Raw genomic sequence first — 25,148 nt, 5'->3', positions numbered from 1 at the left:
TTCAACCATTTCTATATTTATTTCTTAATAAATAAAGTTACTAGAGTTAAATTAGAATTAATCTCAGTTTATATAATCGTTCTTATTGCACTTCAACAGCTATAACGTGCTTAAAACAACAGAATACATTAACAATATATATAAAACAAATAACATAAAAAAAATCCGAACAGAGCAAAAATGGCGGGAAATTATATATTTCAAGCAAGTTTAATAAGTCATTTTCTATAACAGCATACAGTGAGGGTCTTCTATATATCTTCTAAATGCTTGTAACCACTGTGCACCAACTGCACCATCTACAACCCTATGATCACAACTTAATGTAACTTGTAGAGTTTCTTGTATTCGTGTACCATTTGTTTTGTCTGGTATTAATCGTTGGGTTAAAGCACCAATTCCAAGTATACATGATTGAGGTGGATTTATAATAGATGAAACACTTTTAACTCCAAACATTCCTAGATTAGATACACTGAATGTACCTCCCTAAAAATTAAATGTTTTAATTATTTATTATAAGAAATTTATAATTTGATATTTATTATCAATGTACTTGATATTCTTGAGGTGTCAGTTTGCCTTCTCTTGCTTTAGCTGCAAGTTCCTTTACATCTTTGCTAATAGCTACTAGACCTTTAGTATCAGCATTAAAAACAATTGGTGTTATGAGGCCAGTATCAGTACTAACTGCTACACTTACATCTACAGCATCATATCTGAAAATATATACTAAGTATTATAAGTTAATAGATATTATTTTTCTAAATACTTACTGTCTAATATAACTATCCATCCAAGATGAGTTAGCATCAGGAACCTTTTTGCAAGCTAATGCTGCTGCTTTAATAATGAAATCATTTATAGATAATTTGACACCTTCTTTTTCTAAAAGTTCATTCATTCTTTTTCTTAATGATACTATATTATCTAATCCCAAATCAACCGTAAGATAATAATGTGGTATGTTCTGCAAATAAAAAATAGAAGTAACTAAAATAAAAAGGATTTTATATTAAATATTTACCTGTTTAGATTCTAACAAACGTTGAGCAATAACTTTTCTCACATTTGTTACTGGTCGATCAACAAAACCATCTCCTTGCACACCATCAGCTACTGTCTGTTTAATTCCTGCTGTTGATGCATTAGCTAAATCCGTACTTTTAATTGAACCAAATAATCCTGAACCATGAGAGACTGACTGAAAATAATATTTAAATAATATTAACTGTAATAATAAAACTATATTAATCACTTGTCTTACAGTTAAATCTAATCCTTTTTCAACTGCCAATTTTTTGGCTAATGGGCTAGCAAGTATTCGAGATCCTACTGTTATTGAAGTTGACTTCACAGGGGTAGGAGTAGATATTGGTTTAGAAATCGGTGGTGTAGGAGATAATGGTTTAGGAGATAATGGTTTAGGAGTAGAAGCTATTGGAGCTGGAGTATCTGGTGAATCATCAACATAATCTTTAAAAGCTGCTACATCAGCTTCATTTTCAACAATAATGCATACAAGCTGGAAATAAAATTATTTTGTAAAAATAAATTAATATATTTAAACTTAGAAATTTTTTCTAAAGAAAAAAAATTATTTAAAATAATACTTAACATAAATCTTTAACTATAGAAATTAATGAAGAAAGTTATAAAAAATATACAAAGTGATCAAAATCTGGTAAGACATTCATTTTTAAACTTTAGAATTTCAAATTTTTGTAACAAATGATTAGATTCAAAAAACTACAATAATATGTAATCTTTAATGAATAATATATAATCATTTTTGTTGTTTTTGTCCCTTCAGAAATAAAAATCTTTATTTATAATTTTCTTAGATGGGAATCCATCCCTATTTTTAACTTTACAATATGATAGAAAAAAATTTTACAAACAAGTATGTTTTTATAATTTTTTTATCTGATCAACTGTGTGTTTTACACATTATCTAAAAATTTGGATGTCAAGTAAAAATTATCATTGTTTTGGTCTCATAATACTAATTGCAGCAATAATCTATTTCAATAGTGGTTGCACAGCTACTGGTGTTATAAAACTAAATCAATGATGAATTTTTACTTAACATCCAGATTTTGATCACACTATATAAACTTTTTTGCTTAGTTTCTTATTTTTTAAATTGTAAACTAGTATGCTCTAATAATAAAACTTATCATCATTTAAAAAATGATTAATTTATTTTATTATGTATACTCATTAAATTACTTATCTATTTTAAATGTATAGCATTTGTCAGACTATAATTTCCAAACTTATTTAGACTTAAGGTTTTACTTCATATAATTAATTAATTTAGTTTAATGATATTAATTAAAAATAAAAAAAATTATAATTTTTCTTTTTTTATGATAAACCAAAATGAAAACTGAACTTAAGAGTCAGTGTATAAATTGGTCAGAAGTTTATGAATTTCGTAAAATTATAGATTAAAAATATTTTTAAAAAATGTAAAATCATTTTTTGTATAATGTCTAATATACCTTTCCAACAGGGGTGTCTTTTTGACCAGCAGTGATCATAATTTTAGCTAAATATCCAGCTTCAGGGGTCTCAAAGTCCATAACTGTTTTATCAGTTTGTATTTCAGCAAGTTTGTCTCCTTCATTCAATTGATCGCCTATACAATGCACACAATCAAATGTTTATTTTTATTATTACTTGTTTTAATTAAAAACTGAAACTTTACCTTCTTTTTTAGACCATTCAATAATTGTACCAGTTTCCATAGTTGGAGAAAGTGCTGGAAGTGTTACTTTGGTATGACTAGGAACATCTGATGCGTAGAATCTATAACCTACATTTTTAACTGATATGCATTTTCCGAAATGCTGAGGAATATTGTTTTGGCATCTAACGAACATAAACAGTCACTAAAAATATAGCGGCCATGTAAAACAAAAATTACCTGTATGCTTGAAAAACTTTCCATGGACATCTAGTAGACACTGTTCTTACAGTATTCCTATTTAAATTTCTTATAAGTCGGGCGTTATTAATAATTACGTTTGTTGCTGACATATTTTATTCTTAAGACTAAACAAAAGTTAATTTGGATGATTAAAAAGTATAAGTCAAAGTTGTAGCAGACTCCCAAAATGAACTTCAAATAACCTCGAAGGAAGATTATGCAGCAATGTTAAATCCATCGTTATCAAATACTTAGTAGTCGATATTGATTACATGATAATCTTTATGAACATTTGTACAGAGTAGTCATTTATAAAATTCTTTTTACATTAATTTATTTCAATAATATGTAACACTGCGTAACTTATTTTTGTAAGCTTTATCATAATTATTATCACAACAGATCGATATCATAACTATTTCTTTAATAAAGATCAGTTTTTGATAATAGCTGACATAATTAACAATTAAGATATTTTGTCTACTTCGTAAAGTATTATTTTGTCAATCATAATGAATAAACGTCGCTCATCATCTAAAGAAAAGGATCCAGTAGTTTTGAGCTATGAAAATTTTCTTTTGCATGAATCTGATGTCCGTTTACTTTTAGATGATCAATGGTTAAATGATTCTATACTAGGATTTTACATGGAATATTTAAATACTGATGTATTTAAAAATAATCCTAAAGTATATTTTGTTAGCCCTGAAATTGTGCAGTGTATTAAAGAATGTAATGTTGATGATATAGCTGTGTTTTTAGATCCTTTAGTGAAGGATAAAAAATATTCATTCATATTTTTTCCTTTAAACGATCAAGAACAATTGCAATCAGTTGGAGGTACACACTGGTCTTTAGTAGTGTATGGAACACAAGATAAACGACTGTTCCATATGGACTCTATATGGGATTCAAATGAAAAGCAAGCTAGAAAATTGGCATTGAAATTAAAATTTTATTTTAAAGATATAATAGATATCATAACACCTTTGCCAACTAGACAACAAGAAAATAGTTTTGATTGTGGAATTCATTTGATATGCAATGCTGAGAATGTTGCTCATTACGTATGTGCAAATTTAGATATTCGAGATGTTGACCCAATTGATGTAGAAGATCTAAAAAATAAACGTAGTGATTTAGTTAAGTTAATATATAAATTAGCTAGACGAAAAGAATCAACTTAGTATATAATAATTTAAATTGTATACAAATAATGATTTTTGTTCCTACAAGGTTGCTTATTAATTAATACTTTTTAACTTATATTTTAATGTATAGAACTATATTTTTTAAGAAAAACTGAAAAAAATTCTTTTTAATTAACACCAGCAGATCTATAAATTATATAATACTAAACCTAGTTGTAATTTTTGATTCACATAATACTAAAAAAAAATTATGCTATTATAAATGGATGATAATTTTTTCACACTTAAATCTGTAAAAAACTATTTATTTTTAGTGTTTTTGACGTTTTTTTGTTTGAGTTTATTTAAAAAAAAGTACTATACATTTTTAATGTGTCATTTATATTATAAATATAATTATGTATATTGGCTCAGTACACGCAAAAAATTCAAATTATTAATTGGATTACTAGAGGATAAAAATAATTTAAAAAGTCTTCATCTAAAAAGATAATTTTTATTTTTTGTTTTATGTTGTAACATACTCAATGTATTCTTGTATTTGTTAATTTTATTAAATTAATTATATTGCTAGAGATTGTTAGTAAGTACATATTATTTATTATTGATATGATAAACTTTTTATGTTAGGTATAAATATTGTTTAAATCATATCTTATTTTTTATATATATGTTAGTTAACTTTATTGATTAACACTAAATTTACAATATGATTTTATTTTCGAATTTTTATCATTAAACAAATTTATTAACACTGGAACATAAATATAAATNCGTCGCAGTCCGCATTCGGCTCAACACAAATATATATATACAAATAGACAAAAAAAACAATCAGATACTTTTGTCACGTTACAACAAAGAAATTTATTATTATCAAATGTAAGAAGAGAAAGGAATGGTTTAGAAATATCCCTATTATTCAATAACAATGAAATAGACACCTAACTATAAAAAGATTCTCCTCAAATTTTTTTATACAATGATCAAACTAATTTTTTTAATTTTGCAATTTTTACCAAAAATGGTACCTTTTCTTTAACTTTGATACTACACTTAGAAGACAATATTCTTTTTAAAATCAAATGTACTTCATACATTTTAATTAAAAATATTTTTAAAATATGCAGACTTTTCAGAATATAATTAAAAAATACACAAAGGTATTTTTAATAAATTAAATTTTTTTCAAAAAGTAATAGTGATATTAAGCCAGAAAATATAGAAATTTAAAAATATTAAGCTGATACTGTTTTAAAGGAGAGAGGGAGAATAGGAACAATTTTTTGTTGAAAGTTTCAGAATACAGGATATCATTAACTTTTAAGAAGAAAAATTGTAATATGTTTAATACTTTTAAATATATTGCGTTAAGCATAGTTAATCAAACACTATACAATTACTATAACTATTTTAAATTGATATAAAATTATTGCTTACTCAATATTATTTTACACCCATTTCTTTTAATTTGGCTAACCGAATTTCTTTATTCTTGGCTGCTTCTAATTTTTTTTGTTTTCTAGTTAATCGGTTTTCATCACCATGAGTAAAATACTTCTCTCTAAAATTGCTTGATGTAGGTATCATACAACTACATTTATCATTTTCCTAAACAAAAACAAAAAATTAATGTAATTCTACAGAATTTAATGGGGAAAATGTTCTTACATTTGGTTTTCTATATTTTTCATAAATCAATAAACGCCTTGCTGTAAATGTAGTCAATACTTGTTCACAATTACCTATCATTTTAAAACAACTATGTTTAGGCATTTGAGTATCATCATATTCTTCTCGAAACACTGGGACCCAAAATAACAATCTCCCATTTAATTTAAGTTGTTTAGATGAGAAACACATCAGATCTTTTATTATTTCATTTAAACCATATTCAACTTTAGAAGGAAAATGAATTGGAGAACTTTCTTTTTTTACAATTGGTAATTTATCTTTAGAACCTATTCGTTTAGTGGGTTCTCTAATACCATAGGGAGCTATAAAGTAACAGTTAAATATAAATGCAAGAGTTGATAATTTAAAGGTAAAATAAAGTTATATATTACGGTCTGTCAAAATGCAGTCAAATTCTAAATTTTCATGCCAAAAAGGAGTTGATGAATCAGCAATTACTACATCAATGTATTTGTCAATAAAAGAATATTGCTCCATATTTGCTCTCACACTTTCATCTTTTCGAGCTACATCCTAAAAAAATTCTTTGATCAAAAACTTCTAAAGTATACTTGGTATAATTTTTTTTTACTCTAGTCTGTTTTCTAGTGGGCCTAGTGCGCCCATGTAACATTAAAAAATCAATATCAGTTCCAAGAACATGACCTCCAAATGCTGCAGCAGCTACTAATAAGGAACCTAAATAAGTTTTAAATCAAGAAATAATTATTGTGATGTAAAATTTAAAAAATATATATAATTATTTAAAAACATACCACTACCAACAAATGGGTCTAATACTAGATCAGCATTTGAAATTTTTCCTAAATTAGCCATTAACAAAGAGAGTTGTGGGTCCATACTTGTATTACCGATGAACTTTCTTTTTTTCAAGGACAATTTATGAATTAATGTTCGGCCACTTTCAGCCACCTGAAAACTAACACGTTAAAAAAAATTTGAATGAACTAATTTTTTACTTACAACACGACCAAAAAAAGTGCGTAAAGGTTGTTTAAGTACAACATTAGGATCTAATCCATAATATTCAATATACTGAAATATCACCTCAGGATTTTTTAGGTCTACAGCTCCTTGGAATGGTAAATAACTGAAAGACTATATTAATTATCTCACTTTTTATTTATATTTATCTTGAAAAATTTTAATGTACCTCAATCCGTTTAACTTTTTCTTGCTGTGTTTGTGAATTACAAAACAAATCCACATCCAATTTAAAAGATTTTGATTTATACGGCTCTAATATACCATTCATACATTTATTTTTTAGTGTTTCATGAAGAATTGGTATACTTATTTCATCAGCCAAAAGATGTAAAGCTCGGCGCATAGTTACTGAACGTTCTGATATTTTTACAACTGCTTCATCATTAGGTAATTCTACCAGATACCAAGGCTAAAAAATAAAAATAAAAATATAATAATAAATAAATAAATAAAAAATGGCTAATTAAAATTTATCAAAGGAATAAAACTATAGAAGTACAAAAAAATGATATAATATATATCAAAATTAATTATTTAAAAATTTCAAGCAACTTACTTTATCAGAAGGAGATTCAAGCCATTTTATGGGTATATTCAACACAGATGCAATTGATTCAATTTCCTAAAAAGTTTTATTAGTTATAATTGAATAGATAGCATTTAGAATATATTTAAAACAATATTTAATTTTATAATTAAAATGATTAAATTGGTTTTCTTAATTAAACACTATATTGTATTTAAAGAATATTAGAGATATTTTACCAGTAATCGAAAAGGTACATGCTCATGAGCAAACCACAGTAGATACTGACAATGTTTCATTTTTGATTAGTGTACTAAGATAAAATAGATTAGCTAATACTTTAATTGAAAATTATACATAAACTCTAATTTTCTAATTTAATTATTAATAAAATAACTCATTAAATTAAATAATTAAAACGTAAGATAAATTAATCTATTGCCGTTGCATTAAAGGTTTATTGAGCTAATATAAACTTAGCCAATATTCATTCATATAGATTTATTTTAAAACGTTACTCAAAAATATGTAAAATCTTTCAATTTTTTTGGTAAATTAAATCTTTAACTACACGATTTACAATCGTAATCACACTATTTTATTCACGTGCGAAACACAAAATAGATAAGGTCTATCATTCGGAGTATGAACTTCAATAATATTAGTTATCATATAAGTATATCGATAAGAATTTCATTCTTTAAAAAAGAACAATTACATATTTACATTTTTCCAATTTTTAATATAAAATTATAATAATTTAGACATACAATGTCACTTAAAGATGATTTTAATTAAGAAATATATTATTTCATTTTCAGTTAATAATCTATTTCTGTTTGTTGATATGTTATGATATCAGTTATAACACTGATAATACACCATTTCCACTTTAACTGGGAGGCGCTTCACAGTAATCTGATGTTATGGTAGAGAATCTAATCCAACAATATTCGGGATTTACTTTGTGTTAATCAGTTAGCATTCAGTGATCAGTTGTGATGTTATGCTCGGTAGACTTTTTGAACTTGACGTCGTAAAGTGTACATTTTTTTTTTAAACGAACATAACAATTATTGGTAAGTTTATCTTTTGTCTTATATGCACCTACTATTTGGATAATTTACAAAGAATGTGTTGTGCGGTCTTAATTGACTTATTGTTGATTAGTGCAAAGAGTATAAAGGGTACTATTTATTTTGAAAGGGTAATAATAATGTTTACATCATCAGAACCTTTTTGTACTAACAATTAATTTACTAATAGGTAAAATACATTATTTATTTATTAACATTTTTTTGTCATCAAGTAATTAGAAAATATCCAAATTTCAATCTGATTCCTAGCTCTATTCAAACACAAAACAGTTAAATTTAATTTGTGTTTCACTTATGATTTATTTTTTTATTTTCTATGAAACCGTAAACTTGAATTTCAAAGGGATGGAATTAAATCATATAATTGTCATTACTTTCCAATAGCTTATTGTTTAGTCAATTTGGAATATTTGCCTATCAATATAATTATTTAGTTTTATACAAATTACATTAAATATGATTTTTACGGGGTAATGATGAAATTTATGTGAGCTAAGTATCTTTTAGACCCTCAAATAGCGTTTATGGACTTATATAATTTCATAAGCGCCCATTTAGTCCAAATCTTATTTTGTATTATAATTATCGATCAAACGGTATGATCGATCTTTGATGAATTAACTTAATAAATACTTTATAAAAAAAGTTGGGTGTATTTAGCATTATAGCTACCTTTACAAAAAGGTTTTTGATTAAATTAAAAAAAAAAATTGTTTTTTTTAAATTATTGTTTCTTAATTGGGAGGTCTTTAATTCCTAATACATATGATTATGATTATGATCCCCTGATCTGGAGATTAAGTTCGAAATGATAAATTATAATTAGGGTTTTTATGTTATTATAGAATTCGATTAAATTTTAATGTAAATAAAATATAAAATTATTCGTTTTGCATGTGAATTAAAAATTATTTTATCTAATAACATAAAATTTTTGTTTGGAAATATTGGAAATACTATACATTAATACTTACTATCACTAATTGATATATAGAAATTATATAAAATTGGCAAATGCATTTGTCATAAATTAATTGGAAATGTATGATTTTACTATATTTCATGTATTAATAAACTATCTTCTAAAAATATTATTTTATTAGTTTACATATCAATACCTTAGTGGCAATTGGATGTAACATTCATTCTACATAAAAAAATCTATTACTATCATTACATATACATTTAATTTGTGCCGTTTTAATTAAAAAAAAATATTTATTATCTTATTTAAAAAAATATATATAATAATAATAATAATAATAATAATAATAAAAAAACTTTATTTACGTTATATTACACTTAAAAATTACATTACAACAATAGTAAAATTTATTAAAATTTGCCACAAATATGGAAAATTAGGAAAACTTCTTTTTTAATCAGGGAAGTCAGAGATTTTTTAATTAAAAACATGTTGCAATTATTTTATTGAACTATATTACAATTTATTTTATGATGTATATTTTGATTTTGATCGTAGTTGAAATGTATTTTTTTTTTATAAATCTTTTTTATTAAAATAATACAATTTACTAGAGTTGAGTAGTTAAATTATGTTAGAAATCGTTAGTTTAGTAAAATAGTATGAACTAAATAATTAAACTATAATCAATCAACTAATTTATATAAATACTAATTATTGTGACAATTATTTTAATGATTTAAATGATAGTTTTCTATACTTGAAGATCGTGTCGGTTACCTGTGGATTAATATTTTTTTACCATTTTATGCAATGAGAGTCACCTGACTTTGAATTATTATTCTAAAAAGAATCGTGACTATCAATGTAACATTTTCTTTTACTTAATATAAACGTAGAAAAAATGTATTTAATATAATAACTGTAGTCGTGCACTTCATTTTAATAAATACATTTACCCATACCATGTATACACCTATTAATAGAAAATCTTTAACGATGAAACAAAATTCAAGCTTTATTTTTAAATTCTAAATTCAAGCCCCCAGTTTCATTTGTGAAGACTTTCTTTACTTATAAAGGGTTTCCATGCAACTATTCTTATTTTCTATTTTCTATAAATAATTGTAATAAATAGAACTTGGGTCAATAAACGTGTTTATTTTTTACATAACTTTATATTGTGATATACAATTTATTAAATATATACTTTGTAAATGTATAATGTCTTAATATACAGCATACAAGTCAAATGTAAAAATGTTTAATTTTATATAGCGTGATTCTAGTGTGTTAATATTCCAAATATGAGTCACCATGTGGTATTAATATTAATTATGATTTACGATTTGCTAAAAAATTAATTAATCTTATTATTTAATGATTGTGTAACAAAGTTTGATTCTATTGTATTTACTTGCTATACCCATTGGGTCTATCGCAATCAATTTTATATTTCTTACGCTTATTATTACGTTACTTAAACCATATCATATAATGTACTCAAATTACCCGCCGTGTTATTTAGAGGAAAACGGCGAACACTTTCATCGGGTAATGTGTGAATTCTAAAAAGTATTGTAATAAATGTTAAGTACACAATATGGCACCTTCTGCGAAGGAAATTTAATATATGTGTTTGCTCATGGGGCAAGGTTAAATCTGCTTCGAAATAATATGAATTAATAATTGTTGTTCTTTGTAAGGAATATTAATTGTAAGAATGCATGTATACATGTGTAAATACTTAGTATAGTCAAATCGTTTACAATAAGAACAACATACGTTCACTTTCTCCGACTTTTATTCCTTCGTATGAGTTTTTTAAGACACCTTGGAATGATCAAGTATTAGTACATAGATGATTATCTGCCCACATCAATGCACGCGATCGTGTGATGTCGCTTGACTCATCTGATTTGTTTTGATCTTTCAACGTTAAGTAGCGATACTTTGACATATGATAAAATATCTAATTGTTTTGACGCATTGTCGATCATTATATATTTATCCTAATTTAAATTTGGCCAAGTTATCTATGGAAAGATTAGATACAAGACTTCTGGTGGCGCTGACAAATAAAAATAAAAAAATACCAGTATTTTAACTCGTACTGGTTAAACCTGTATTTATAGGATCTTCTTCTCATGTGATAATAGCAGAAATAGCGGGTGCCAAAAGATGTTGTCCTTAGGCCGCATTTAATCTTCATTGTATCTACTATTCATCTACATTGACGTTTGTCGTAGCTATAGGTTCATTATATTATAGTCATTTCCTCACCGTATGAAAGTAAAAGGTATCTAAAATCGATTGACATCAGTTGTATGTAATGTACACGATGTATTCAAATGTTGTGAAATCGCGAAAGTATATATGGTTATTTTTGAATTTATAACTTTATAGAGAATGTATTATATTCTCTATTAAATTACTCTACTGTATAGATCATATAGTATATGATCTATACAGTAGAGTAATTACATACATTATAGCTTTAAGGAATACTGTATTTTTTATATTTATTTTTAAACATTTACTTTATAACTTCGTAAAGAAATCAAAATAAATTTTGTTCGAAGTACCATCTGTCCTTGGGTACCGATGCGCGCTACATTATCATTACCCCATTCATTAAGTTTGTATTAATATAATGGAGATGCATATGTCAAATGACCTAATTCATATCTGATATTTATTTAAATACATTTTTCGTATTGGTCAATGGTAAATATGCCTTGTGTCGCTTTGCATTTTGAGATTGTATTTACAAAAGCAGCTCGTTATTAAACATAGATTAATGTTTTTATATTTATATATATATATATATATATATATATATATATATAATATACTTTGTCACAGTTCATAGATAGAGTTAATATTTTTATTTTACTATGGCAATTGGCCAGAACAATACTTTTATTATGTTAATTGATTCGGGTGAGCCACTGTCACGCATTGATGATTCTTAGATTTTAGTGTATTATATAGAGAATATATTGGTGCTCACATTTTTTCACACTACTTATATTAAAATCGAGGTTTTACAACACTAACATAGCAGTTTATTATATTTAAAATTATTGAACTGTAGTAGCTTCTATACAGTTACAACTTTTTAGCATTTTTACAACTTACATAGTTATAGAATTATATAAAATAATGTATGTAACATTTGTGTATAAATAATTACATGACTGAAAATGTTTATTAAAAGCTTTTTAGCTTCGATGCGAAGCTGAGAAGGTATTGGTTTTACTAAGATGTGTTTTTTTTTTTTTGTGTCTGTTACCCACTTTTTCTCACCTCTCACCGAACCGATTTCTTTCAATGATACGTCAAAAGTTCACAAATCGTATCAAGTCGAATACATTATCCTCAAAAATTGATAAAAATTCCCTCGTTCCCCGTAAATGGGGGAAACCTCCAAAAAAATTACAAATTTAAAAATCGCTAATTTTCGAAATTTTTTCAATTTTTTTTACTAAAAACTGCCGTAACTTTTTCAAAATTGAACATATCAATAAAAAATTTTTTTTTATAGATGCTTGATGTTTTTAACTATTATTTGATATATTTTTTTTGTAAATTGGACCCTTTACTTGCCCACAGGGGGGGATTTAAAATGACAACTTTTTTACAAAAAATTAATTTTTTTAACTTAAATTTTGAAACTGTTCTGGAAAGTCTGACACTTTTATATATATCTTAAATTAAAGCTAATGTAATATACTTTATCATGAAAAAAAAAAAATTTCGGGCTTTATTTTGTCTTCACGGTGAAAATATCTACCGAATGCTATTATTGCGTGAAAATTTCGATTTTGTATTTTCCATTTTCAACTTCATTATGCTATAACTTTTTGAAAAATGTATGGATCAATACAATTTTTTCATGAGAAGTAGTATTTATACACATCTTTCATTCGACATACTTTTTTTTTTTAATCGGACCATTTCCCTATATACGAGGGAGGTTTAAATCTAAAAAATGCATATAGAAAGTAGAACTTTTTCAACTAAACTTTTGAAAGTGTTCCGGAAAGTCTGACACTTTTATATATATCTTAAATTAAAGCTAATGTAATATACTTTATTATGAAAAAAAAAAAAATTCGGACTTTATTTTGTCTTCACGGTGAAAATAGCTACCGAATGCTATTATTGTGTGAAAATTCTCGATTTTATTTTTTACATTTTTAACTTTATAATGATACAACTTATTGAAAAGTGTATGGATTAACATAATTTTTTAATGAGAAATAATATTTTTTAATAATCCCTTTTTCCTTCGACATACTTTATCTTAATCAGGATATTAATAAGGAACTAGCAGATTATGTAGCTTTTGGAATAATTGACCAATTTTTAAAATTAAACACTATCTAAAGATTTGCATCGAAGCGTTTTTTTTTTATAGTGATTTTAATCACTGTCAGATATCATTATACTTGATCCAACTATGCCACGTCACCACTGTGCCGCGACCCCCCTGTGCTGGGTTTTTTAGTATTCATTACTACTTTGGTTCTCAAAAGAAGCACAGTAAATTTAAATAAACCAGATTATCGTTTGACGATTAATAATGAAGTCAATATGAATTTGTTAATAGACAACTGTATTCATATGCTACTCTATGAATACTACTATGTAGTTTTCACTCTTATTTTAATATAATTTTTTGTTAATCAATAGACACGGAATTGATAAAAGTGAAATTAATTGTACATGTATAATATAATAGACTTGCCTCGGGCGTAAGATGCCGTGGCTCGACTTTAAGGTCGTTAAATAATGTACGGGGTCACAATTAAAAAAAACAAAGAGGTGTAAGCGTACCTTTAATTTGTGCTGCATTTCCCTGTGTAATACCTAATAACGGTTTTTAATTTTTACATGACCATACGTCTTAAAAATCCCGCTATAATAATGTTATACTGAAATGCGGCATATTGCATGGACAGTTACCGTGAGAATTATTTTAAAACAATAATTTTGCTATCATTATTTAAGTTTATATTGTTTTTCGTTGTGAAATACATTTAAAAACTAAAATACAAGTACACCATTATTTGTGGGCCTCAAAACTTACAATAAATGCACAGCATCCGTTAGGCATTGACCTTTCGTTTAAAATTAACGAGTATTAACAATCTCACAGTGAGAGTTACGAAGGCTGTAGTGAGAGGAGAGAGATTATTATAACAATAGATAACGTATAAATTAATTATACATTGCCTTCATATAAAATTAGATTATTTGTATATTTCATATGTAAAACAGATTCATTTTAATTTTAGACATGTAACAATTAGATTTAATTGTACGTTCAATCACAATTAAGTTGCTGGATGTAGTATTTAATGTTTATTACAATAGTTTTATCTCTATTCTAACGCATTATTGGTTTATCTATAATGTAGGAAGTAAATATCACATCCTCTTGGTCCTTACCCCATGCTAACATTTAAAACTATTCACTGATTGCTGTTATAAACTAGTAACTATGGGAAATAAATAATACCCTTTAAATGAATGAACCATAAATTACTATCAAGAATATTTCATTGGTTCTTAAAATGGAAAAATATTTTATCGTGTTGAATTCAGAATAAAGAATTAAAATGTAGTACCTCATATTTTATTTGATTAATTCGTTACAGGGATGCACCCTATATGGGTAGCATTGCCATTGTGCTTGGCTCTAAGTTTATCTATTAGAGCTGAAGTGTATACGGCTCTTGCTGAACTCGAAGAATTATTAGAGACTGAATCAGTTCTTTTGAGGACTCTCCATCAATACATATCTGACCAAGAACAAAGAATAGCTTCACTTAAAAAGTAAATAATATAGTAAAATCTTAACTCTAAATATATGTAATATGGTTAACGAATAATTTTGTTTTAGACATGCATATGATTATGAAAAAGAACATAAGATCGCCGCAAAAGACATTACCAACTACTTATCTAATCCAATTAATGATTACTTATTAGTGAAACGATTAACCAGTGACTGGTACAAAACTGAAAAATTAATGCAGGACCCTTATTATGATGGTAAGTAAATCATAAATACATAATGCATTCACATTGAAGTATGTTTGATTGCTATGTATGTGTACATTTTCTTAAGAACCCTGTTTTATTATCGCGAAATGCTGAGCAGTAGTGTAATTTACATAAACATAGTGTTGCTCTTGTTTCAAATCTAAAACAATTTTGAATACTAAAATAATAATAATAGAACACTTACATTATTATTTTAGCTGCAATGAAGAATCTAACCCAATATCGTGAGCTCTTAAAATTCCCTACCGAAGAAGACTTGTCGGGTGCGGCAACTGCTCTTATGAGGTTGCAAGACACGTACAAACTTGACACGTCATCTGTTGCCAGAGGAGAATTGAATGGAATCCAATATAGCACACAACTTACTGGTGAATATAATACATAAATATTTATTCAAATATGTATAAATAATTATTGTGGACTTATATGATTCATATAGCTGGTGACTGTTTTGAATTGGGCCGACAATCTTACAATGGTCGAGATTTTTACCACACTGAATTATGGATGAACGAAGCACTGAGAAGACACGAAGAAGAGAGATCCAATAGCACTACAGATCGATGGGAAATATTGGAATACCTTGCTTATTCTACTTTTATGCAAGGTTTGTATTTAATTACACTTGCTAATTGATTCAAAATGTTTACAACAGTGATAAACAATAATTTTTGTTTTAGGTAATTTGAAGAAGGCTTTACAGTTGACTAATGAGCTATTAGTTTTGTTTCCAAATCATGAGCGCGCTTTAGGAAATAGAGCTTACTATGAAGCAGCTATAAAAAATGGTACTAAAGACATGGAAAAATCTGATTCTAATCAAAGGAGCATGGGTTCCACTTCTTTAGATCCAGAAGAACGTGACCGTTATCAGATGTTATGTAGAAATGAAAAATTAATGTCTGTGAAAGAGAGTTCAAAACTTCATTGCCGTTATACTACCAAAAACAACCAAGCCTTCTTGATAATTGCTCCACTGAAAGAAGAAGAAGCCTTTTTGAGTCCACGCATAGTTTTGTACCATGACATTTTGTATAACAACGAAATCGATGTTATAAAACGTTTGGCACAACCTAGGGTATATTCATATTTAATTAATTTGTAATAAGATTATAGATTTACATTATGTTATAATTACAGCTTAGAAGAGCTACTGTTCAAAATTATAAAACTGGCGAGTTAGAATTTGCAGATTATAGGATTAGTAAATCTGCATGGTTAAAAGAACACGAAGACAATGTAATTGCTAATGTGGCAAAACGTGTTGAAACTATGACAGGTCTTACTACTGAAACTGCGGAAGAACTACAAGTAGTTAATTATGGTGTTGGTGGACATTATGATCCCCATTATGATTTTGCAAGAGTAATATTTTGTTATCGAAAACTATATTATAATTATTGATTTATATTAAAAATGTATTTATTTTAGAGAGAAGAAACGAATGCTTTTAAATCTCTTGGAACTGGTAATAGAATTGCTACAGTTTTATTTTATGTGAGCAATAATTATATATTAAATGTATTTTTATAAATATAATATGTATTAAGAACAATTTTGTTTAGATGAGTGATGTAGCACAAGGTGGTGCTACTGTATTTCCATGGTTAGGAGTTGCTTTAAAACCAGTGAAAGGCACTGCTGCAGTGTGGTTTAATTTGTATCCTAGTGGAAATGGAGATCTTAGAACTAGACATGCTGCTTGTCCTGTACTGCAAGGGTCTAAATGGGGTAAACATTTTTTCATTGTTTTAAAGTTATCTTAAAATATTAGGAAATAATAAAAAATATTTTATTTTTAGTGTGCAATAAATGGTTACATGAAGTAGGACAAGAATTTAAAAGACCTTGTGATCCTAAAGAAAATATTGAGGCAACTAGCCAAAGTTAATAACTACTGACTTTTGATATATAATTTTTTTGATGTGTTTGTGTTGATTAATTTGAATTTTTTTTACTAAATAAAATTTTCCATATATTTTTTAGTAATTCTGGTAACATTTAATTGAAAATAATTCTCATAAACTTCTAAATTAGCAGTTAAACAATGTTGTAATAATGAATAGATATTGACAAATTAATCGTATGAAATGAATTAGCTAATTCTAAAAGTTTTCAATTGTTTTGGAATACTTGAGATAAAAATTAGCAAAAAATAAATTATTTTGATACAAAATATTGATGGAAAATGATTATCTCAATGAATAATAAAAATCTAAATAGAATGTCTATAAATAACCTACTTTTTAATAATAAAATTAGTTTCTGGGATGTAATAAATCTTATAATATATATATATAAACACACAAGGGCTTCATTTCAGATTATGTTAAACTATTGCAACTATTGACCAGCCTATCGTTTCACAAAGCTTTATTTCACCATTTATCTCCCATTATTACATTAAATAACTAAATTTAATAATAAAAACGGTAGCACAGTGGGGTCACGGCATAGTGGAGACATTGCATAGTAGGGTCCAGTATAGATTTAATCTGACAGTGATTAAAATCACTATCATAAGAAACGCTTCGATGCAAATCTGTAGATAGTGTTTAATTTTAAAAAATTGATGGATAATTGCAAAAGCAACATCAACTTCTATTAAAATAAAATACAAAACCCATAATTATCATACAAAAATAGTATATTTTTCAATATGGTAGCCATTTGCGTATAGAAGATAGATCGTCGGGACAAATTTTTTTTTTTCATTTTGTAGTACATAAAATAAGCTTTAATTTTATATATGTTTAAAGGACGCAGTATTTCCGGAACATTTTCAAAAATTAAGTTGAAAAAGTTATTTTTTGTAAAAAAGTTACTATTTTAAATCCTCCCAGTGAGCAGAATAAGTGTTAGATTTTCAAAAAAAATTATATCAAATGAAAGGGAAATATCTAAGGTTTCAATACAAAAAAATATTATTTTTATTTGTTCATTTTTGAAAAAGTTATGGCAGTTTTAAGTACAAAAAACATCCCGATAAAATGTAATTTTTATCGCAAACATTACATTTTTTTTTAAATTTTCGACAGCCATTTGCACATAGAAGATAAGATGTCGGGACAAATTTTTTTTTTTCATTTGATAGTATATAACATAACCTTTGATTTGATATATGTTTAAAGGACGCAGTATTTCCGGAACATTTTCAAAAGTTCAGTTGAAAAAGATCTATGTTTTTTACAATATTTTAAGTTTTGAACGCCCCCTATATAAGGGGAAATTGTCCAATTTTAATAAAAAGTATGTCAAATGAAAGATGTACTTATAATGTATTTAGAAAAAAAAAATTTGTGCTGATATATACATTTTTCAAAAAGTTATAGCATTTTTAAGTTGAAAATTTAAAATCGAAAATCGAAAATTTTAACACAAAAATAGTGTTTTTTTAACTACGGCAGCCGTTTAAATGTAGAAAAAAAAGTGTCGGGACAAATTTTTTTTTTTCATTTTGTAGTACATAAAATAAGCTTTAATTTGATATATGTTTAAAGGACGCAGTCTTTCCGGAACATTTTCAAAAATTAAGTTGAAAAAATTAATTTTTGTAAAAAAGTTGCCATTTTAAATCCCCCCCAATGAGCAGGTTAAGTGATAGATTTTCAAAAAAATGATATCAAATGAAAGGTAAATATCTAAGGTTTTAGTATAAAAAAAAATTATGTTGATTTGTTGATTTTTCAAAAAGTTATGGAAGTTTTAAGAAAAAAAAGTGAAAAAATTTCGAAAATTAGCGATTTTTAAATTTGTAATTTTTTTGGATATTTCCCCCATTTGCGGGGAACGAGGGAATTTTTTTCAATTTTTAAGGGTAATGTCTTCAACTAGATACGATTTGTGATCTTTTGACGTATTTTTGAAAGAAATCGGTCCAGTGAGAGCTGAGAAAAAGTGGCAACAGACATAAAAAAAAAAAAAAACACATCATAGTAAAATTAATACCTTCTCCGCTTCGCATCGAAGCTAAAAATTTTTCAAGAATGGTTTTTTAAATTTTTGGCATTGATAGATTTAACTAGATTTTTTGATGGATATACCAACAAAACCGACCTAGTGAGAGCTGAGAATTCTTATGGATAGACATAAAATAAACGCATATTATGATAAAACCTTACTTTCTCAGCTTCACATCAATAAAGTAGCAGTTTTTGTTAAAGAAAATAACAATTTATGTGTTTTATTTCTGAAGCAAACAAAAAAATGATTTAACTACATATTAATGTAGCATGTAGTATTGTTTTTATAATTAAATCATTTTTTCCATGACAAAATTTTCATTAGTTTAATTTAATGTAAAGTATGTTATTTTCATTATATAATGAAAATAATAACTTGAATTTTTGTTTTTTGAAATCTTATTTTAAAGTTATTGACATATAACTATCGACATTTTGCACTGATCATTTTTAACATCAAAATCAATAATTTTGAATAAAAAAAAAAATTTTATTTTTAATTATTTTTTTACTAATTAGTAAATAGTTATCTCAAATAGTGATAGAAAAAATATATTTGTAGATTTGAAATCAGAACGAAAAATTGATTAAGAAATATAGTTTTATCTCTGATGAAAATTCCTAATTGACTAGTGTTATTTGAACGGTAAGTTTTCAATGGCTAAAAACTTTGACACTAAACTAACTTTACTCAAAATTTTATTTTGTAACAAAATTGGTATAAATTTTGCGAACGGTTTGTATTGAGATTTTTATGTAAATCAAAGAGATTGTAAATTCAGAATTACCGGTATTTCTCTCAAGGAGATTCTTGAAATATCATTGAATGAAATATATTCTATGTTGTAGTGCCTGACTGAACCGCATAACCCTAAAAAGATCGACCAATGTTTTCATCTGTACTTAACAAAAAGAAAATACGATAATATGTAACTTCATTCACAATTTAATTTTATACATTCATTGCTCGTGATTTCTTAGTCTAGTTGATAATGATATTTTTTAGGCGCCAATTAGTGTAATAATTTATTTTCTAGATAATTAATTTATTATTGTATTGCTGTGATTCATTTGTTAATTGATGTGCTATTTCCCGCGTGCCGTAGTGTTTTTACGCGGTTTATTAACAGATTTTAGTTAATGTATATTTCAAACGTTTAGTGTTTTGTTAATATTAAAAGTGTTCATTAATGTTAATTATTGTTCTGTGTCTTCCTAATTAAATTTTAGTGTTGCCGAAAAGTTTTCGGAACACTACAATAGCCATCTTGGTTTTCAGGTATAAAGAAAGTTAGGTTTTGTTTATTGGAATTTTTTTCAACTAATAATTTGCACATTATGCAGACCGCACGACATATGGAAACTTCAGAGGTGTCTTCCATTTTGAGTTCGTTGCATAGCAACCGTTTCAAATTTTTAAGAGCAGACAATAAAGAAAGTTTGAGTGATTCCGAATTTTTAGCAGAAAATCTTGATAAGGATTTAAAAACGTTACCTGAATTATCTGGTATAACAGATACTGACGCTATTATAAGAAGTGGTGGTTCTGGCCCTTCTCAAATGATGACAATTGATAGTTCATGGTAAGTCAAATACCTGTCGATACACATATTATCTAATTACTTTTGAATGTTTATAACTTGGAAGAAGTTATATTTTATTTGATATATTTAATATAGGCTCATTAAAAACAACATTTTTGAGTCATCTATTGGTATTTCCCTATTACTAAAAAATATTTTTATATTACAATAAACATATTTTTTTAATTTTTGGGGTGCTGATTTATTAACTGAAAAGCTAAGACTCATAGCTTCCTTAGTTATACTTGTACATGTATAATTTAAGAACTATTGCATTTAATTTAAATTTTATAGAATACTATTATATTAATATAAAACCATTTAATAAAAAAATGAATTCATTTTATACATTATTCGAATATAAAATCATGTTTAATTTTTGATTAAAATCATAATTATTTGTTTTTTTATTGTTAGTAGTATTAAGTATGTTAACAGTGAGTATTTTACTCTTAGTTTTTTTAGCTTAATTGTTTGCAATACAAACTTGTTTAATACATTTGATGTAATAAGTATTATATCATGTATTAATAAAATTTGATGTACAATTTTATATAATTTATTTTCTAATGCAAGTACCATGGTTTTTTTTTTAATTAAAATATTTACAATGTTTTTTAATAATAAATTTTATTATTATTATAATTTTTAGGAATGAAGATTCAGGTTCATGTTTTCCAACATCAACTAACTCAAGTTTTCCTATACCTTTACAAGGACCAAATGATTTTGATGAATTTAATGTGGCTGATAATTTTGTCTCTAGAATACCTTCTCCTAGTCTTGGGTTAAATTTAGGTTTTACTGCTGATGCTGATTTATCAGAACCCCCACCAGAAATAGGAGTTTGTGGGCTTCGTAATCTTGGAAACACATGTTTCATGAGTGCAGGTTTACAAGCTTTATTGTCAACGGAATTTTTAGTGACATATTTTTTAAATTTTGACATTGATGGCTCGGAAGATACATTAATTGAACAGTTTGCAGATCTTGTTAAACGTGTATGGCATGGTCAGTTCAGTGTTATTAATCCCCATCAATTCAAATATGTTCTTGGTAAACGGTATGCACAGTTTCGTGATTGTAGTCAACATGATTGTCAAGAGTTTCTAGCTTTATTGTTAGATAGTTTAAATGAAGAACTCATGCAACATTTCTCAAGACACTTAAAAGTGTCTGCTTCTCGTAAAACTCGGAAGTCGTCCAATCCAAGAAGACTCTTACCACGTGATGCAGAAGAATCTGCTGTAAGTTCAACTGATTTTAATTATCCTCAAACTTTTGAAACTTTAACAGAAGAAATGACTGATAATGAACAACCAATTAAAAAAAAATATGAATCAAATGATGCTTCTACAACTTCAATAGAACATGTTGAAAACATGATATTTGGTACTGATAATCAAAAAACTGATGAACAGAGATTTGATGATTTATTAAATGGAAAAAGAGAAATTTGTTGTGATTCCTCATCTGATTCAAATTTTATGGATCTCAAGCGTGTTAAATTAGATGATACTGTATCAAAAAGTGAAATTGCAGAACCAGATTCAATAGGGTCATCATTGACTGAAAAACTTAACAACACTTCTGTTATTAATAGAATTTTTCAAGGTCAATTTGAAAGTACTGTGAGTAATTTATTCATAAAATCATACGTTATGTGGTAACATAAAATTTTTACTTTTTAAATTGTTTTCAATTTTAAATAAATCTTTTTATTGTAGGTTATATGCTCAGAATGTGACTATATTTCTGTCATGCACGAACCATTCATGTATTTATCTGTGCCTCTACCATTTGCTACAGAACAACAAATATGTGAGATCATATTATATACTGTTATTTCAATTATTTAATTAATTTGAATGAACCTTTTAGATATAACATTTGTTAGTGCAACACATAAAGCTCCAACCAAATATTTGCTAACTGTTAACAAACAAGATGATATTAAAAAACTTAAAAGTGAATTAGTTAATTTAGTTGGTCAAAATATAAATCCTGAAATATTGTTAGTTGCTGAAGTTTTTAACAAACATATTTCTAAAATATTGGTATGCTTTATATTCAAAAGCTTTAATTATATAAAATTATTAAAGTTCTTTATTTTGGATAGAATGATGATCATTTAGTAAAAAGTGTGGATTACAATAACCGAGATTTGTTTGCTTTTGAGTTATTAGAAATTAACCATGAAAGTGTTAATGGTTGTAAAATTGAGTCATTTTATAAGAATGAGACAATAACCGTAAGTTTAAAGTTTTATAAATACCGGGAAAACTATTTTAATCTTATTGTATGTTAACAGGAATCTTTGGACTTGGATTCTGGAACAATGGAACAAGGAGAAACTTGTACAATCTGTTTAGAGTCTAAGCCTGATATGATGCATCATAATGATGTGAATAATTGTACTTGTATTTTATGTGAAGAATGTATTAAAATGAGTTGTTTTCATTCAAGTGGCGAAAAAAACAAGATGGACTGTCCTGTATGTCGTGTACGGATAGATCCTACTGTAGACTTAATTTCAATTGAACAAATATCAAATAATACTAATCAAGTTATTAGGCGCCTAACTATACCAATTGTTATGAAACAAGCTAATGAAAAAGATTTGATTGGAAGACCAACACTAGTACGTCTACCCAGTGAACTATCTGCTGAATTATTGTATGACGAAGTTGCTAAACTTCATCCATACTCTGAAGAATTTTCATTGTCTTTGGTTGATGGTCAAGGAACAATGTGTTCTCGGTGTATGTGGGATGTACATTGTAGTGGCTGTGCTATCCCCAAAACTGGAGTGGTTAAGCTACGTAGTAGTGATACCTTGGCTGTTAATTTTGAAAATATAGTTGATATAAGTTTACTTGAGACTGAAATACATTCTGTATCAACAGAACAAATGCGATCAAATCATCCTCTTACCATTTATGATTGTATAAACGCATTTAGCCAAAGGTTAAAAATAAATTTTTATATGATATTATATATAGAAAAATATAATAGTTTATAAGTGTAATTGTTTTTTCTGTATTGTAGTGAACTATTAGATGAAAATAATCCTTGGTGGTGCCCTAACTGTAAAAAAAACCAGTGTGCCACTAAAACTTTGTCCATATCTAAATATCCTAATTGCTTAATTGTTTACTTAAAAAGGTAACAAAATATTTATAAGTTTTTTTTTTTTCATATATTAATACATTGATTATTTTAGGTTTGTTTTTCATGAAAATTGGGGAATCAAACTTCAAGACAGTGTTATATTTCCTATTGACAACTTATTTTTGAACCCTTCACAAAATATAGTATATGACTTATATGCGTGTATTTGTCACACTGGAAGTTAGTATTCTATCAGTATTACTTTTTATTTTATAATTCATAAAATAAAATTATTAAAAATTCAAGGTACTTCAATGGGACATTATACAGCTTATACTAAACATTCAGAAACAAATGAATGGTATTATTACAATGATGAAAACACAACAAAAACAATGCCAGGCCAAGAAGATTACTGCAATGGATATATCCTATTTTATAAAAAGCAGGGTGCATAATATTATATTGCAAATATAAAAACTATTTTTATTGAAATTGTATTATGTGTATTTAGGACTTCAAGATTATGATATTGCCAATTCATCAGCCCATTGAAAAAATTTACCAATTACATAAATCTGTTATCTATATGGCAATATATTGTTAAGATTTTGTACTTAAACATTTTTTATTCATCAAGGGTAAAAGAACTAGCTGAACATTAAATGCTGGAAAATTTATCCTCATTTTTTACTTATTGTTGCATTGTTATATTTCCTAGTATTTCTTTATTTATTATTACATTTTTAATACTGTTTGAGAAAAATCCTCTAATGTCAACTGTGTAATTATAAAAAAAGTAAAAAAAACTCATGTATTTTTAGCATTTTGATCTCTTGTTTTTTAATATGGTATTTAATATACTTTTTAGTTTAAATAATATTCATAGAATGAAGATTAGATCATTTCTACATAGTAATTTATGAAGGTGTTGTTATATGATTAGAATATATAATCCACAAATTATTGAAGTGTTCTAGATTTTAACATATATAACAATTTAAAATAAAAATTTGTTGACATAATAATATATCTATTTTCACAATAGTGACTATTTTCAGTAGATTTTAAAAAGCATGAAGTATTTAAAATAATATTTTA

General features: G+C 26.4%; 5 protein-coding genes across 5 annotated transcripts; 3 read left to right on the top strand and 2 right to left on the bottom strand.

Annotated features, from left to right (window-relative positions):
* Positions 1–51: 51 nt before the first annotated feature.
* On the bottom strand, positions 52–3,168 carry LOC126902662 (dihydrolipoyllysine-residue acetyltransferase component of pyruvate dehydrogenase complex, mitochondrial-like). Its single transcript, XM_050680153.1, has 8 exons — positions 2,933–3,168; positions 2,714–2,877; positions 2,508–2,644; positions 1,268–1,525; positions 1,028–1,204; positions 777–970; positions 557–719; positions 52–489 (listed from the first exon to the last, which is right to left on the bottom strand). The coding sequence occupies exons 1-8, from the start codon at positions 3,043–3,045 to the stop codon at positions 226–228; spliced, it is 1,470 nt and encodes a 489-aa protein (XP_050536110.1). The 5' UTR covers positions 3,046–3,168; the 3' UTR covers positions 52–225.
* Positions 3,169–3,278: 110 nt separating this feature from the next.
* Positions 3,279–4,669, top strand: LOC126902666 (sentrin-specific protease 8-like). The gene has a single exon (XM_050680157.1). The coding sequence runs from the start codon at positions 3,448–3,450 to the stop codon at positions 4,120–4,122; it is 675 nt and encodes a 224-aa protein (XP_050536114.1). The 5' UTR covers positions 3,279–3,447; the 3' UTR covers positions 4,123–4,669.
* LOC126902664 (tRNA (guanine(10)-N2)-methyltransferase homolog) lies at positions 3,870–7,889 on the bottom strand. Its single transcript, XM_050680155.1, has 10 exons — positions 7,534–7,889; positions 7,325–7,390; positions 6,935–7,177; positions 6,745–6,879; positions 6,537–6,693; positions 6,353–6,459; positions 6,153–6,294; positions 5,758–6,083; positions 5,527–5,697; positions 3,870–4,053 (listed from the first exon to the last, which is right to left on the bottom strand). The coding sequence occupies exons 1-9, from the start codon at positions 7,591–7,593 to the stop codon at positions 5,533–5,535; spliced, it is 1,401 nt and encodes a 466-aa protein (XP_050536112.1). The 5' UTR covers positions 7,594–7,889; the 3' UTR covers positions 3,870–4,053; positions 5,527–5,532.
* Positions 7,890–8,206: 317 nt separating this feature from the next.
* LOC126902661 (prolyl 4-hydroxylase subunit alpha-1-like) lies at positions 8,207–17,380 on the top strand. Its single transcript, XM_050680152.1, has 10 exons — positions 8,207–8,373; positions 14,983–15,160; positions 15,228–15,379; positions 15,589–15,759; positions 15,831–15,998; positions 16,072–16,469; positions 16,532–16,756; positions 16,823–16,888; positions 16,957–17,122; positions 17,194–17,380. Exons 2-10 carry the CDS (start codon positions 14,985–14,987, stop codon positions 17,280–17,282), a joined length of 1,611 nt encoding a protein of 536 aa, XP_050536109.1. The 5' UTR covers positions 8,207–8,373; positions 14,983–14,984; the 3' UTR covers positions 17,283–17,380.
* A 2,863-nt stretch (positions 17,381–20,243) lies between these two features.
* LOC126902660 (ubiquitin carboxyl-terminal hydrolase 4-like) lies at positions 20,244–24,873 on the top strand. The gene is made up of 11 exons (XM_050680150.1): positions 20,244–20,632; positions 20,698–20,936; positions 21,589–22,567; positions 22,664–22,757; positions 22,818–22,993; positions 23,056–23,187; positions 23,248–23,903; positions 23,985–24,101; positions 24,160–24,287; positions 24,354–24,497; positions 24,562–24,873. Exons 2-11 carry the CDS (start codon positions 20,710–20,712, stop codon positions 24,600–24,602), a joined length of 2,694 nt encoding a protein of 897 aa, XP_050536107.1. The 5' UTR covers positions 20,244–20,632; positions 20,698–20,709; the 3' UTR covers positions 24,603–24,873.
* The last annotated feature ends 275 nt before the right edge of the window (positions 24,874–25,148 follow it).

This window comes from Daktulosphaira vitifoliae, unplaced genomic scaffold, assembly GCF_025091365.1.
Source record: "Daktulosphaira vitifoliae isolate Bord-2020 unplaced genomic scaffold, ASM2509136v1 Scaffold_3, whole genome shotgun sequence".
Lineage (NCBI taxonomy): Eukaryota > Metazoa > Arthropoda > Insecta > Hemiptera > Phylloxeridae > Daktulosphaira > Daktulosphaira vitifoliae.
Note: the sequence above shows the minus strand (reverse complement) of the source record. Positions and strands in the feature narration are given on the sequence as shown.